Raw genomic sequence first — 16,791 nt, forward strand, 5'->3', positions numbered from 1 at the left:
GTTTTCAATTAAAAAATATTCATAACTAAGAATAACATCCAAAGTCTCTCTAAATAAATAAAAATAAAAATAACACCACCCTTGAATTAAGTCAAGCAACGCCAAAAGTGAATATAGGATGAATCTCCAGATAAAGATTTCAAATTTATGCGGAGAGATTTCGTTTGGAAGACTTTCTCAATAAAGCAATTTCAAAGAGAAATTAGCTGATTATAAAAGCCGAAACCACGTGGCGAGTTTCCATTAGTCACGTCTTCCAGCGAGGATTCCTTCTCCAAGATAAAATCCGCTGATGTGAAAACCGATTTGTACCCGGCTTCTCTGCTTTTCTATTTTTCATACACTTCTATCTTCTCCTATTTTTGTACGGTAACGGTTAAACTATGTTAATATTTTATATTAATTTTTTATAGAGATAATAAGATAAAAAATAATAATAATATAAAATATTAACGTGACTTAATCGTATTCGCACAAATAAAAAAAGATAAAAGTGTATGAAAAATGAGAGAACAGAGAAGCTAGGTCCATTATATATAACAGCCTTGTAGGAGTGGAGCTTTCTCATCATATCAGTCTCTATAGCTGCAGACTCTCTCAAATGATCAATTATTTTTCTACATACTATATGGGTGCTCGTTCAAGGTTAGATAATTATTTTATTCTAACATCTCTAAGGATAATCAGCAGTTTTAATCACCATGTCCAAGTCCTTGTTTGCTAAACGTTCTCTTGAATTTATCGACTTGCTATTTGAAAGTTTAATTTTTAAATTGGATGTTAAGTTTTACTTAATATTTATACCATATCTCCAGATTTTGAGATAAACGAATTAAGAAAGGCTACATTTGGAGAGAAGTCTTCAACTACGAAGCTTTTTGGAATGGGAGGGATAAGAAAGAAAACAGGTTCAGCCTTCAGGTATCTCATTAACAAATTTTGCTATTTCGTTTTGTATCTTTTTTTTTTCTTGAAGATTGTCTATCTTGAATTCTATATTAATGACTTATAGTTTCAGACTTTCAAAAGATTTGTCGGCAGTTGTCTGATTATGACATTGCTAAGGTTGGTCGGCAGTTGTCTGATTAAGACACTGCTAAGGTTGGTCTTGACCACATCCCTCAGTACGAGACTACCAAAGTTGGTCTCGACCACATCCCTTGCTTCTCTGCCATCGTCACCATCAACTGCCTCGACTTCTACACTGTCCATATCTCGCCTTCAACCACCTCTCAGATCATCCCCAATCCATATCTCGCCTTCAACCACCTCTCAGATCATCCCCAATCCATATCTCGCCTTTAACCACCTCTCAGATCATCCCCAACCCAAAGCTAGGAATCCGAGCCCTTCCTCTTTCCCTCAACCTTCCCACGCCGTTAGTACTGCATATATAATCTTGTCTTTTTATTTACATGCATTTTGGTTTTTCAGGGTTTTTATTTTGAGAATTGTTATTGGCACTCCAAAAATATCATTCTATACTCCAAAACTTTTTATATTTGAAAAGAAAGTATAGAATGAGATTTTTGAAATGTCAATAACACTTCCCTTTATTTTTACCATTTATGTTTAATTATCTAGGAAATCAATCTCATTCATAGATCCTTAACATTCACAAATATAAATAAAGATATCTTGCAGATCGAAGCTTCTGTGTGTGTCTCTTTTGTGGAGCTAACTTGCTATTGTGGAAAATTTTGTATTATAAGCTGTGCGTTTTTTTGTTTAAATGTGATAGTTTTGAGCATCTCTAAGTATCTCTTTTATCTTTGTGTGTGTCTCTTTTTCTTTTCATAGGATGATTCTGGTTTGTATAAAAATCTGTTGCAACCACATGCCGTTTCATCAGTGAAGGAAACAGTCATATTTGAGTGTAGCAAAAGTCGTTTACCATATCTTGAGAGATCGCAAATGTATCTTACTAGCGCCAGCTAAGTTTGAGTGCATAAAATAGTTATGTTTCTTCTATTCTTTTATTTATTAAAGTTGTGTTTGTATTTTTAATGCATTTGTTACATCAAATTCCCTGAATATTTTACGTATAGTTCTCATGATTTTGTTTTTTCAGTTTCAAAGATACTACTAAGTTGTAACTTGTAACCATCATATGAAATAATTATAAGACATAAAGTCATGGAGTCATGGAGGTTGAAAAGGGTTGTAAGTTCTTATACAACACATGGAGTCATGGAGGTTGAAAAGGATTGTAAGTTCTTATACAAGACAAAGTCATGGAGTCATGGAGGTTGAAAAGGGTTGTTGTTGGGGTGTGTGTGGAGTTGATGGGTTGAGAAGGATTGCCGTTGTTTTCAGCCATGGAAGTGGAAAAAAAAAATGGTTGTCGTTAGATAGGGCCTTTAGAAACCATGTAAAACTTAATAACCCAGAATTTCACTTCAGCACTGCGACATAGTTTGAAAAATCCTAATTGCATATGGAATAGAAAGGCCAAGGAAAGAAATTTCGATTCCACACGAATTTACGGTGGGAGAGGAGAGCAGATGGATTCTCACGGAAGAAGAATCTTGCGAGATATTGACTACCATCAACGTCTTTGAATCTCCTCCCAAATAAGGCTGTTTATACATTTAATGAGATGTCATTCAATGATGTAACTACTACAAATGCTTGATACCAAAGCAAGCTTTCGAATGTATTTCCATACAATGCTATTTGCTAAATGCTTGAAAGCTTGTTGAAGCTCATGAAGTTATAACACATGATGGAGAAATGGCAGTTTGCTCATCACTTTCAAAGTTCAATGAAAATAGGAGATGTTAAAATGGTAATCTGCAATATTTCCTTGCAATCTCACAAAAGAATAAATGTGTAGATCTTATTTTCAATTAGAACATCTCTAATAAATGTGTAGATTTCATCACCATGCTTATCAATATAAGTCCATCTTGTGTCTTTACCAAGTCTAATAATAAAAGCCAATTGACTGAGAGCTCATACAGAACCACTGAAATCGTAGCCTTGACGACAAAATAGTCCAAATGAACTTCGACGTAGGAAAGCTCATTGCGTTTATTGTCCTCATCTCAGCCCTCGTATATTATTGGTTTTAGAGAGAAGAATGATTGAATCTGGCCTCTTTGTCCTCCCTTTAACATTAAGTTGTGGATTAATTATCCATCCTTTGGAAGACCCACAAAATCGCTTCTTTGATGATTCTAATTGCAAACCAAGGACTTGGTTGTTCACGAAATCATATGCATTTCATTCCATGTATTTTCTTTCCTCTCAGAAACCAACACCATCGAAGTTGTCAACTTCAGTGGTGAAGCCATGAATTTTCAGGAGGAAGGGTGAAATTTAAACAGTTTAAGGTCCCGAAAAAATGTGAACATCCATTCGAGGCCTAAGTCTAGGGTTTGCATGAAGATTAAGTGAACTACTCGGAATATTTGTAGAAGAATCTGCACTAAACGAAATATTCGAAGTAGGAATTGGACATGACCTGACCTAGGCGAATTGAAAATTTTTATTATATATTGTATAAATAAGTGTCTATTTATTATAGACATATATTATCTCAGAACATGGACTAGAAAACATATAATATATAAAAATATTGACAAATTTTTTACTTTTTGTATTTTAGAGTAGGAGATAAAAATTCAAATGATTACAAGTTCGTAATACTTTACAAAATATTTTTTAAAGTTCATATGAATTTATAGTAAATTTGAAGATAAATAATTGTTTAAAAAATGTGGCTAAAAATTATTGAAAAAGTGAGCAAATTAATCAAACAATAATTAAAAAACAAAACAAATCTCAATATAATCAGCACATTAAACAGCTAGCTGTGTGACCGAAATTGATTGTGTACAATAGTTGAAAAACCAAATCAAAGTGGGTAACTTTGAAATGGCATGTGGGGTGGGGTGGGGTGGGTGAGAGAGAAAGTCTATCTTCTTCCCCTCTCTCTTCTTCTTCGTTATTTTTCAGTAGCTGCAAAGTGCAAAGTCTGGATGTTTTTGAAAGAAAAAAAAAAGAGTCTGTGCGCAGGAAACCTAGAACACCAGAAACTAGATACGACCAGAGGGGCAGAACCACCGGTCCTGGGCTTCATTTTCGGCTTGGGGAAGGCACAGTCGCCCTTCCTCGCCCTTATGTAGCTTCACCCATGGTCAACTTAGCATGTTTTGTAATTTAAGTACAATAAAATGACAAAATAAAAAAAAATATGCATATTTGTCGATTTGCCACATAAACTTGTATAGAGTTATCAATTCTCATTGAACTTTAATTTTAACCGATTACTCCCTTAAACTTTTGTAATTAGCCAATTTCCCCCTCGAAATTTTAATTTTAGCTCACTATCCCTATAAACTTTTATAAATAGCCCATTATCCCCTGGCTTTAGATTTTAAAAAATTTCATCCAATTTTCCATTCATCTTGATTACAGAAACAATACATGACAATTGTATAAAGACAAAAAATGATGGAAAATTGAATGGAAGTTTTTAAAATCACGTCAGAGAGAGAATTGACTATTTATAAAAGTTCAGGGGAAAATTGACTAAAATTAAAGTTCAATGAATAATTGACTAATTATAAAAATTCAAAAAGATAATCAATTAAAATTAAAATTCAAAAAAAAAAATTGACAGCTCCTCACAAATTCAAAAAAACAAATTAACAAATATCTCATTTGTAAAATGAGCAGATGTTCAGTTTTTAACTCTCAAAATCATTCAGTCGTTATTGTTTTGTTTAGGTATACGAAGCATCTTGTCGCCGTCACCGTCGCCGTCACCGTCGCCGTCACCGAAAGGTATAAAAATGTAAAAACCGAGACTCTTGGGCCGATTAACCAACAAAAATAACGGGGGTGGAAAATGTGATTACATGTCATACCTAAGAAACTTACAGTGGTAGTGGCCGCAGCTGATCTCCCGTCCCCTTGAACCCTTTCCTGCTTCTCCCAAAACCCTCCCGACCCCCCAACGCTCTCGTTTCGGCGTCTCACAAAAATGGTGAGCAAGAGACAGAGAGAAGCTCGCAGGAAATTCAGAGCAGAACACCCAGAACTGGCTAAACAGCCAACCCCCCCAAAAGACCCAACCAAGAAGAAGGAGAAGAAGAGCTCCTTCAAGCGCAAAAAGGCACCCAGCGACCCAGCCAAACCCAGCAAAAACCCCCATAGAAAACACCCCCTCAGAGTACCCGGCATGAAGCCTGGAGATAGCTGCTTCATCTGTAAATCCACCGAGCATATCGCCAAGCTCTGCCCCGAGAAAGTTCAATGGGACAAGCACAAGGTGTGGTCTTTTTTCAATTTTCTGATTTGGTTTGAGTTTTCTTTATCTGGGTATTTCTCCGATTGATGAAACTTGGAATATGTTGTCAAATCGAAATTCATGTGGGTAACTGGAAAAATGGATTATAAATGCATATGGCTTTGTGGGTATGTTTTGTTTTAGCTCTTAGTGATTGGAAATGGTGGTGGGTGCTCGAATCGAATTGGGTTTTTTGAATGGTTATTTGCAGAAAATAATGGAATTGGTTTTTTCATTTGAAATATGGTAATTTATGGTGTTGTGGAGAGTGGACTGTGGAGTGGATGAAATTCCCGTTTTGATATTGTTGTGATTATCTGATTCTTGCAGATATGTTTATATTGTCGCCAACGAGGGCATAGCATCAAGAATTGCCTTAACAAGAAAGACGATTCCGTGGCTGAGAAGTTATGTTATAATTGTGGGGAAAATGGGCATTCGCTTTCTAACTGCCCCTATCCTCTTGAAGACGGTAACCCTTCTAATCATTTAGAGTGCATCAAATAGGTTTATTACTCGGATGATTCGTGCAGGAAACTTACTCGGATGATTCGTGCAGAAATCTGTGTTATGTGGTGTGTTTGTGTAGCAGTGTATCACACATCTCGCTTAACTGCTTTTTTCTCTGCACGACAGCATGCATTTGAAGTTTACATGAGCAATGCAAAGGTTTACATAGCATTACCGGACATACTTTATCAGCAAGCACTAAGTTTGAACAATTTCCAGCTAACATCATTTACCTTTACTGAATTTGGTAATCCCCGCGCTAAGTTATTTGAATTGAAGCTTGAAGAAACAGGAACTTGAATAGTTTGGAGGTTTTAAGTGAATTATTGTTATCCGGAACTGCATGCTACAGAAGAGAAGTCTTTCATTGTGTGTTATTTTTTGTTATCCAGATAAATACAAATGGGATATTTGTTTATTGTGTTTTTTATATTTCAAATTGTACATGTCATGTTGAAGCACGTATGATTATCAACCAAATTTATCATCAATTGGGTTTGATGGCTCTATGAGGATCCAGTGACACATAGGACGTAAGTCAATCTGGTGATTTAAACGTTTTTACTTTACGTTATCGCTGTGTTATTCATTTTGTTTATTTGGTAATGCAGGAGGAACTAAATTTGCCAAGTGCTTCATCTGTAATGGGACTGGTCACTTGAGCAAGAACTGCCCTCAAAATACTCATGGGATTTATCCAAAGGTAATTTGATTAACACCTGTGATTTGATTTCGGATTATCCCTTATGACACTTTCCAATATGATTTTCGTCTTTCAGGGTGGTAGTTGCAAAATTTGTGGAGGTGTAACACATTTGGCGAAGGATTGTCCAAACAAAAGCAGCAGTTCAATGTCCGCTGGTAGATCTCCTCACTCGTGTAAGTTTTCCATCCGAATTCCTTTGTTTTTCCTGGGAGTTCCTGGTGTCTAATCTTCTCACCAAGAAATTAGTAGTTGATTAATTTGACATAAATGCTCAAATCGAGGCATATGTTTCAAGCTTTTCATCGTGTTGATCTGGCAGTGTTCTTAGTTTAGTGCCCTTTCTTTTTCAGGGAAAGAAAGTGATCTTCCAAGAGGAAAGGTTACCAAATTTCTGAGTGGAGACGATCTTGAGGATGATTTCAGTTTCATAGATGAGAAGAAAAATGGCGTTACACAAGACAAGTCCGCTGATACAGTCGGTCCTGCTTCTCTTTCACAAGAAAGCACTGTAAAATCAAAGAAGAAACAAGGACCCAAAGTAGTGAATTTCGTTGGATAGGGATGTTTCACTTATGTAGAAGAAATTCATGTCAATTTTCGGTCTTTCCTTTGTATGGCACCGTCCACGATTTTGCCGTAGGTCTAAAATAGTCTGACAGTGTTGAGAAATGATTTTTGTAGTTCTATGTAAAAAACCTTGAATCGTTCACCAATTTACCGTAATTTGTTTCGAGTTATTTCGCCTAAGATAATGACTTTCCATTTCTTTGGTGTATAAACGTAATTATGGAGACGATTAGTTGTGGACATGATCAGCCACAGACGCTTTAGAGAATTCTCAGCCTTTGTTTTGTCCCTTAAAATTCTCTTCCCCTCTTCCCCTCCGCAATTTTCTGGTCTCAGCCTTTCCCCCCAAAAACAAGGATTTCTCCTTCTGCTGCTATACTTTCCATCTCTCTTTCTTTTCCGGCTTTCTTCTTCATTTCGCACTACGCTCCGTCTCTTTTCCGACGACAAAATGGTATGTCTCAACTCTCTCTCTCTCAAAACAAATTAATGACTTAGAATGGTCAAGATGCATGTTACAATTCTTTCGTGGGGATGATCTGAATTGAATTTTACGTCGTTTCCCTCAAATATGTATGATCTGAATTGAATTTTACGTCGTTTCGCTCAAATATGTATTACGTACAAGGTTTTTTATGAAAGGTTGTTTGGTTTGGTTTGGGGTAGGCGTCCGGCATGGCCGTGAATGATGAATGCAAGCTCAAGTTCGTGGAGCTAAAAGCGAAGAGAAACTATCGATTCATCGTATTCAAGATTGACAAACAAGAAGTGGTGGTAGAGAAAGTTGGCAGCCCGGATGAAACTTACGAGGATTTCGCGGCGTCGCTGCCTGCTGATGAGTGCCGCTATGCTGTCTTTGATTTTGATTTCACCACTGCTGAGAACTGCCAGAAAAGCAAGATTTTCTTCATTGCATGGTAATCAACTGACTCCGCTAATTTGTTTAATTCCTTCCTTAATTAACCTTCATTTTACTAAGGTGCTAATGTTATGCATGAAACTTGATTTTCTCAGGTCTCCTGAGACATCGAAGGTGAGAATGAAGATGGTGTATGCAAGCTCTAAAGATCGGTTCAAGAGGGAACTTGACGGCATTCAGGTCGAGTTGCAGGCAACTGATCCGAGCGAAATGAGCCTCGACATTATTAAAGGCCGAGCTCTTTAAGTTTAAGCAGCAGATCTTCGACCCTTCCTTGACAATTACATTTGTCTATTTTTCTGAGATGACATTTTGTGTTTATAATATTTTCTTCTTTTTTCTTTGTTGTATGGGTTCAATACCAACCATGTAGTTTAATGTAATATTATGAATTCTTTTATCGATTTGCAACTTCTTACATCACTGTGTTTAATCTAGTCAATACTGTCACATCCCAGCCCGGGCCCCTACCACATCTCAGACTTGATTCCGCCGTAGCACAATATTATCCGTTTTGGGTCCCGACCACGCCCTCACGGTTTTGTTTCTGACGAAACTCAAAGCTTGAATTTTTATTGGTTAATTTGTAAAACCATTTTGTGAATGACAATAAATTATGCCGAGAATAATTGAGGGAATAGTTGACTTGGCAATCAAGTTAATAAAATCTCTAGGATTTTCGGTGCCTTAAGGAAATAAACATATTGGAATCCTAATTAAATGCCATCAATTATGGATCTTTATTAATTAAATACAAGTAATTACACAACAAAAACAGTGGAAAATCATCAGCATACAGCAGTCTACATAACCCTATCTCTATGATTGCTTACTCTGATTCTCCCAGTAACTTCTCTCCCACGTTTCTACCTGTTTAATTGAGTTTGATTGTCTCCTAAGTACTGCAAAAAGAGTTGCTGGATCATAAGGCGGAGGCATGGCGCATGGATTCCTCTCGGCAGGACCCTTCACCAGAGATTCCATCATAAATTTCTTCTCTAATCCTTGCAATTTCTTCTCTAATCCTTGCGCTTGGCAAACCATTGCCTCCGAGCAGAGCTCAACCGCTTTTCGAGGTATGGTGGGCTTGAACTGTAAGAGCTTTGAGTATTCGCTTAATAGATGGAACATGTAGTCGTACACATAGTCCATCTTCAAATCCTGGAGAATCATTTTTCTTGCTGCCTTTCCAATGGATTGTGCCTGAAGAAACCATAGAAAACCAATGCAATAAGAAAAACGAATACACAAATCTGCAGCAAAAAGCCTAACACTCGAAATTATTACCTTTTTCTTATGACTGTTGCCCCAATCAACAGCAAACTTAATAGATCTGCACTTGTCATCATCTTTTATGGGCCAGTAGTGGTGCACTGGCATCAAACCTCTCGTGAAAAAATCATAGTAACGGGGTTTTACTATAAAGGTAACAGAATCACAAGCAAGAATGTATTTTTCACTCACAGACCAAGCAGACCCTTCTATGTAGATCTTATACCTGCAACGATTGTGCATCGAATAAAAAAAAGTCAGGCAATTAGTATAGTGGATCATAGATGTTGACTATAATTAAAGCAGGTGGTTGTACATAGTAAGCCAAATTAAACTCCTACTGATAGTGGGATGTTTCTACCTATGAACGCATTGGCTTGCCAAATCCGATTGCTTGTAACCTTCCTTTATTTCTTTTAACCAATCCTGCAATTTATTTATGAAGAACACTGTCAGACTCTGAACTATTGCTACATATGGTCAGAATTTTTCGACTAAACTGCAACTGTAGGAACAGTTAACCGAAGAAGAAATTGGTTAACGAAACTATTGCTATAAAAGGCAGATTAGAGGTGCAATAGGAAGTTAGGAACAGTTAAACGAAGGAGGAATTGGTTAATGGTACCTGAGCATAAATACGAGCATTCCAGTCCATCTGGTCAGAAACATTACATTTGACGAGGTCTTTCCTGGTTTCAGCAACAGATGGATTTCCCTTCCAATAAGCATACGGTTCTCTGTCTATCCATTTGCTCCTCTTGTTGCCTTCCTCTAGGTCCTTTAACAAGAGCTCCCATGGCTTTATATTGATCTCAGACCTAAGAAACGAATACGGGAATCTACAATGAGTGCACAATGAGGACTGATACACAATGAGTGACCGTATACCCAATTGGATAAATTCATTCGCATCACTACCAGATTAGCGATATGTTCACTTAACTTGTAGCACAAGCCATGAATTATGAATCAATGAGAAACATGATTTCAAAAGCAAATGAAAAGGTCAAGAAGTCTTACCATCCCCAAAATGACCAATCAGGGAAGACAATATCGAGTGAACTGTCATCACCGCAGTAGCGAAACAAGGGTGGTGGAGCAGTGGAATTGGGCCGGCTATAGAACCTTGATAAAATGACGGGCCAGTCAACGCAGTCAAACATGAGCTCCAGATCAGGCACTTTCCCTGGATACCTCCGTAACAATTGTAGGATCCCCCACAATGTAAAAACGTCTCTCGTCTGAAACGAATTCTGATATGTCTCCACGTAAGCCTTGCCCTTCATGATCACCAACTTGAAATTGGCCGTACGCTTGGCACTCTGTACCATGTCTTTCGTGATCCCTGTGTGCGCCCATGGCCTTAGGTCCTCGTATATCCAACGGAAGTACTCCGGACACGTTGGTGGTGGTGATGGACTGTCGGGATCTTGCTCTGGGTTGAAGGTGGTAGGGTAGTTTGATGGGCAGGTTCGTGTCAGGTCGTAGGCAGTGCAGTTGAGTGGGAATTCCAACTTGGGTGGGGGCTTTTTGGGAATATAAGAAGTTTTGTGAGGGTAATTTTGGGATGCTCTGGTCGTTACGATTGATCCTTGTGCTGAAGTATCAACTATAGTCTATTTGTCACACCAAACACAAAAAAATTATTCATGTCACATAATAGTCAAATAGTATATTGACGAATAATCCGAAAGAGGTAAAGAAATTTGTACTATGTTCCCTATAAAACACAACACCAAAGGTCACCCTTACAATATTTTCTCTAGGCAAAGTATGAGTTTTTTTTTTGTTGAAAAACGGGGGCTAAAAGCAAGAGCTTAAACAAACCTACTCGATAATAAATCTAGACCAGGACATTCTAAGTCGATCATCACGAATAAAACTAACTGAACAACAAGAAAGAGTATCAAAATAAAAATTACCTAAATCTAAATCAAGACTATAGGTCGCTAAACTATCCGCCATAAAGATAAAGTTTCACTTTGATTCATGCAGTTTCAATTGTCACGACTTAAGTTAATGGCTATCACATTTACAAAGTTAAATTGATGTCGATGAGTGACTCACAGCAGAGAATAAATGAATGCTTTTTAACGTTTTAATCTCAACTTAGATATCAAACTCATTGGAAATAAGCATGCATTCCTTTGTCACCTAATAACTAGGAAAACATTTTTGATGTCACAGTTAGTATATGACTTTAAATAGCAACAACCAAAAGCGATTTTGGTCAAATTGATTTTGTATTCCAAAAGCACAAGACATGTGCTTCTTGCAGAAAGCATTCAAGTGCTTTTTCAAGATCCACTTGAATTTCTACTAAGAATTGGTTTAAACAATATTTTTACCAAAAACACTTCCAATCAGATTAAATCAGTTTCAAATGATTCCATAAATCTTTTTTGGGTGAATTAGTAACTTAAGATTAACATAAATTTCAAATGAAGAAAATGAGGCGGTGCACAACAGCGGGCTCTACGTGCTGGACTACGTAGTCAACAGAACACGTGGCCCATTAACGCGCATTCCCACACCACGTTAACCGACACTCACTGCACATGTTACGCAGCCCTACATTATTAGAATCTGGATCCTCCTCTTTGTAAGAATGCTCGCAAAGAATCTCGCATTCGTAAATTATGTTCGTGATCTTATATCGTGATCTGAAATTATTTTAAATATTTTTATTTAAAATTAAATACAGATAATATCTAATAAAAATTATACGATAAATAGACACGATCCACAAATTTTCAGAATTCTTCTGATCCTGCTGGTACATTATTATATACGGCGTACTATACGGATTCATGCCGTTTGACAGACGTCGTTGGGTTTCGTACTTTCTAGCTTTTTTTCCCAGTTCTTGACATTACCATTATAGCTAGGTTGATATATAGGTTGATAGAGAACTTAAACTTTCTTATTTATAAAATTATCATTAAACTGTAATATTACTATAAAACAACTCGTCTTCGTTAGACCGCAGTCCAACTTACTTCTATTAAATTGGTAATTAAGAAAAATAATATTTCTTCAACTTAATCGTTTATTTTTCACTACAAGTACAGTAATAAAAAATAAAAATATTAATAAAAGACCAGGAATGAGTTATTTGGACAAATAAATAAATAAAAGAGCAGGAAATAAAAAATGAATATTGGAAACAGGTGCGTCAGAAACAGTGTGGAGCAAAGAGACTTACAGGGAAGTTGAGAAGGCGCGTACAGACAAACGCGCCCAAGCTGAGGAAGACGAAGACGAAGACAGCAGAAAATCTCGCAGGTGACTTCATAAATGGCCGCAACAATAAGATAGCTTCGGAGAAGTGACTGTACAAGCATCTCTGCATACTGTCGTTCTCTCTCATATCTTCTCTGCATACACTCTCTTAATTACTCTTTTGCCCTCCCTCTTGTTCTCTGAGGACCATGACTCTGATCCAAAGTTGGAATCAGATTCCAGGGATTTGATCAACTGGGTAGGTGGAGGAACTGGTTTCCTGAAATGGGTCGGGTTTCGTTTTGGCTGGTTGAAGCGGTATGGAGCAGATGAAGGTGGCGCATCTGGTTTGGAGCTAATGGAAAAAGGTTGAGTTTTTGTTGGGTAATTGTGAGTGGAATTTGAAATAATACCAGAAGAAGTGGAAGGAGGAGGCAGAGAAGGTGCCTAAGAAAATGAAGTGAGATCTAGTCTTCTAGATCGTGAGTAGTGAGAGAAGTTGCCTAAGAAAATGGAGAAAATGACCAAATTGAAAAGGAAAGTTTGATCGGAAGAAAGGGAGAGATGCGGGAATAAAGAGTCAATACATGTTACAAAGTAGGATTTTTTAAATAAGTTATAACGGAAAGCTATCGGTTCATTTTAAAGAAAAATTATATTTTTACATTAAAAAATTATGATATTATTTATTTTACGTTTTACTTAATTATTATTATTAAAATTTAAAATTTTCAAATTACTTTCATTAATTTTTCATTTTTTAAAGACGGGCCTGTGGCTCCTCTTTTGGTGCCTTTTACCAACATTAGGATCCATTTACCAAACTTTCTAAATTTACTAATTTAGTACCCAAATCTCTATTAGTATCTATTTTCACCATAATTTGTAGGGTAAATAAATAAAGGTAGAAGAAAATGCAAAAAAAAAAAAAAATATGTGCATAAATCATTTTGCAAACCGTTTTATGCACTTTGTTTTAAAGCTCGTTTGAAAATATCCTTAAAAATGATTTAAAACATTTTTAAAGAAAATATTTTTAAATTTTAAAAATTCTTGAAATGCTCTTTACAAGAAGCACTCATTTCAAGTGTTGTTTTATAATTTACTTGTATTTTTACTATTTATTGATTCCAAAAGCATATATAGGAAAAATGCTTTTAAACATTTTAAAAGTATTTTCAAACCATTCCTTAATTTAAAATTTTCATTTTTTGGCTACAAAACAAAGTTGGTTTGCTTGAAATTTATTTTCTTATTGCAATTTTTCAAATCCAAACAAAAGTTGGTTAGCTTAAAATATATCTTGTTCTTGTTTTAGGAATTTTAGTTGTGTGATGGTAATTGAGAGTCTCAATTATTTGTTTTATTTCAATTCTAGCAAACAAAAATTATTGACACACCCCATCCTGAAGAAGGGCATGCTGGCCGTCACGTGAGAGTGGCGTAACCATTTACACAGTTCGGAAGCTTTAAAGATACCATTACTAAGATATAACACCCGAAAGTGAATCTTACTTTTGTGAATTCTGTCAGAACACGTGAGTGTGTCAATTATGATCCATTATTATTACATTAAATGAAAACGGACTTAAGACAGATGGCGTTACGGGCCTCTTGGCAAACTCTTCTCCTTTTAAATTGGACTTTATTTCGTACCATATGGAGCCTAAAGTTGTTACCTTTTAATACATTATCATAAAGACATTCATCAAATTACAATAACATCCTTGTCTTGAAACTAGACAGCATAGAACATGGGGCTGGCTTTTACCAGAACCACGCTTATTTTCTGGTACTTTGGGATCCCTGGAAACACTTGGCTGTCACGGGTTATATCTCGCTTGAGTCACATGATATACTTACACAGAATATACCCCGGTAATATTAAGAATCTGCGTATGGATGCTAGCAGGGCCAGCATCAAAAGCCTTTTCTTCCCAAAAAGAACCATTGTCACGATTAACTTAACTCACTCAATACGTGACTAGCGAAATCGGGGGATACTGATACATATCCGTGGTTAGATGTAAGAATTTCACAACAAAATATATTGACAAAGTGTGGATGGTTTGCAGATTGTGGAGGTGAGAGTTCCAAACCTTGAATGTGAAGGATGTGCTTCCAAGTTGAAGCAAGCTGTCTCCAAACTGAAAGGTACACAAACTAATAAACAGGGTATTTTTCTTCATTGCTTTTGAGCCCCATATTATGTAATTCTTTCCACTGCAAACCATCTCCAGTTTGGAACAATAAAACTGGAAATACATTAAACAAAGAATCAGTCGTATTGTTCATAAATTGCAGTTTAGTATCTATTTCATAACGTCTTAGTCTTCCTTAATTTTTTTATTTTAATTAAAAGTTTGGAACTAGTTTTATTCGTATATATTTTTCTTGAAATATTAGATGGCACCCAACATTTCAAACCAGAAATTTCAAATTATTAAAAATGTAATTTTCTATTTGAACAGGTGTGGAAGAAGTGGAAGTAGAAATGGAGATCCAGAAAATAATAGTGAGGGGTTATGCATCAATTAAGGGAGCTGGAAAAGCAGCAGAGCCATGGCCTTTTACTGGATACTCTCCCTTTGCGGACTTGGATTATCTGCTCTCCCTCATCTCATACTCTTCACATTCCTTTTAATTTCTATGGTCACGGTTAAGTCATATCAACATTTTATATTGATTGTTTTTAAGAAATAATAAAAAAAAAGTAATAAGAATATAAAATATTCACGTGATGTAACTGTGACCATAGAAATAGAAATTGATAGGAAGGGTATGGGATGGGAGGTCTGGCGTCCACACCTTCTTCCACACCCCGTCGCTTTATTCCTTCGCCGTGGCATCCGATGAGGCCATTGCATCACTTTTCAGCGACGACAATCCGCATGCTTGCGCAATCATGTGATTATTTTTTTTAACATTTTGTTCTTATTTAATTTGTTAATTTTGTACTTGTTTTTTAGTGCTTCTTATTCTCACACTTTAGTCTGAGTTGTTCACCACTTAATTTTAAGTAGTTTAAATTTTAAGAATTGTTTGATAATCATTTGATGTTTAATTTTCAAAATCAAATGTGTTTGACCTTGATAAATATATATCCTTCAATGGAAACAGTCAAAAGGTCTTTACTGAGAGAGGATCTTCGCCGGATCCTTTTTGAGAATTTTCCAATCACATATGTTCATCGTACATCGTGCGGTTAGAAATCATTGTAAATTTTTTAATCTAACAAATTCAATGGTTTAGATGCAATCTAATTAGTCCAATTAATTTAATTTATTTAAATAATTTTGGTTTGGCAACAAAATTCTAAAAACCTCTTGTAATTAAGATTTTTAATTCTCTATCCTATCTCACTAATTATTTTTCATTAATTCCATCTTTCCTATTAAACTCTTCCTTATTCTTCAAAAAAAAAAAAAAAAAAAATTAAACTCTTCCTTCTCCCTTCTCCCTTCCTTGCCCTCGTTCATCCTCCCCATCTTATCTTTTCAGTTCTCATCAAATATGTTATCACAACATCCAACACATCCAGACTCATTAAACCAAAGAAAAGAAAGAAAAAATATCAGAAGTAGGAACACTATCGTACTTTTGATTATTTGTTGAAGATACTTGTACGATATATATTTAGACACACAAACTGATCACATTCCTCTCTCTACTATAGAGTACAGATAAATAGGTCATGCGTACAATTTGGTATCATGTCAAGTTTGCATGTTTTGCGTCTAAAGAGCTTCACCGTTCCAATGGTAGCATGTCCCCTCGACAATTGACTCGTTGAACCAATCAACCCTACATGGGCCTGGAGGATATATACTCCACTGGAACTTACTAGCACGGTCGATGTCTCTGTCGTCGTTATATACGTTAAACCACTTAAATTGACCCGGCCATGCAAAACCGCAGAAGTATAATGTTGCGCCTAAGAAATGAGGAATAAAATCGAACTCCCAGGAACCATTGAAGGGGATCACTTTCTTACCAAGATCATCGTCCTTGGATTTGCAGTGAAGGGTAAGCGTGAACAACGTTCCGTTCAGTTGCAAGAAATTTTTCACTCTTACATGTCTTCTTTTCCGATGAATACTTATACCTGCATCGCACAGGGTTATTGTAAGCAAAAACAGCACTAGCACAAGATTTCTTGTGAACAAAGCCATGCTAGGTATTGCTTGTTGGTTTGAAAAGTTTTATGTGGATGTGAATTGAAACATCAAGGATACGTCGTATATATACTCGACAGGTTCCGTGTGCTCTCAACGTTGACAGTGCCTGATTTCCACTGTT

General features: G+C 36.3%; 3 protein-coding genes and 1 long non-coding RNA gene across 5 annotated transcripts; 3 read left to right on the top strand and 1 right to left on the bottom strand.

The window, feature by feature from the left end:
- The first annotated feature begins 563 nt into the window (after window positions 1–563).
- LOC103439752 (uncharacterized) lies at window positions 564–2,721 on the top strand. The gene is made up of 2 exons (XR_003775056.2): window positions 564–645; window positions 816–2,721. It is a non-coding gene; the product is annotated as an uncharacterized lncRNA (long non-coding RNA).
- A 2,136-nt stretch (window positions 2,722–4,857) lies between these two features.
- LOC103439753 (actin-depolymerizing factor 7) lies at window positions 4,858–8,416 on the top strand. 2 transcript variants are annotated; one of them, XM_008378358.4, is made up of 7 exons: window positions 4,858–5,278; window positions 5,627–5,768; window positions 6,418–6,509; window positions 6,586–6,685; window positions 6,863–6,987; window positions 7,746–7,996; window positions 8,094–8,416. In XM_008378358.4, the coding sequence occupies exons 1-7, from the start codon at window positions 4,991–4,993 to the stop codon at window positions 8,242–8,244; spliced, it is 1,149 nt and encodes a 382-aa protein (XP_008376580.1). In that variant the 5' UTR covers window positions 4,858–4,990; the 3' UTR covers window positions 8,245–8,416. The 2 variants fall into 2 exon arrangements, with proteins under 2 accessions (XP_008376580.1, XP_008376578.1); XM_008378356.3 differs by lacking the exons at window positions 4,858–5,278; window positions 5,627–5,768; window positions 6,418–6,509; window positions 6,586–6,685; window positions 6,863–6,987 and adding an exon at window positions 7,376–7,533.
- A 303-nt stretch (window positions 8,417–8,719) lies between these two features.
- On the bottom strand, window positions 8,720–13,104 carry LOC103439754 (uncharacterized). The gene is made up of 6 exons (XM_029106155.2): window positions 12,476–13,104; window positions 10,291–10,886; window positions 9,896–10,088; window positions 9,632–9,696; window positions 9,286–9,496; window positions 8,720–9,201 (listed from the first exon to the last, which is right to left on the bottom strand). The coding sequence occupies exons 1-6, from the start codon at window positions 12,638–12,640 to the stop codon at window positions 8,818–8,820; spliced, it is 1,614 nt and encodes a 537-aa protein (XP_028961988.1). The 5' UTR covers window positions 12,641–13,104; the 3' UTR covers window positions 8,720–8,817.
- Window positions 13,105–14,246: 1,142 nt separating this feature from the next.
- On the top strand, window positions 14,247–15,492 carry LOC114825915 (heavy metal-associated isoprenylated plant protein 31-like). Its single transcript, XM_070825829.1, has 4 exons — window positions 14,247–14,284; window positions 14,552–14,646; window positions 14,964–15,133; window positions 15,257–15,492. The coding sequence occupies exons 1-4, from the start codon at window positions 14,247–14,249 to the stop codon at window positions 15,401–15,403; spliced, it is 450 nt and encodes a 149-aa protein (XP_070681930.1). The 3' UTR covers window positions 15,404–15,492.
- The last annotated feature ends 1,299 nt before the right edge of the window (window positions 15,493–16,791 follow it).

Source organism: Malus domestica, chromosome 07, assembly GCF_042453785.1.
Source record: "Malus domestica chromosome 07, GDT2T_hap1".
Lineage (NCBI taxonomy): Eukaryota > Viridiplantae > Streptophyta > Magnoliopsida > Rosales > Rosaceae > Malus > Malus domestica.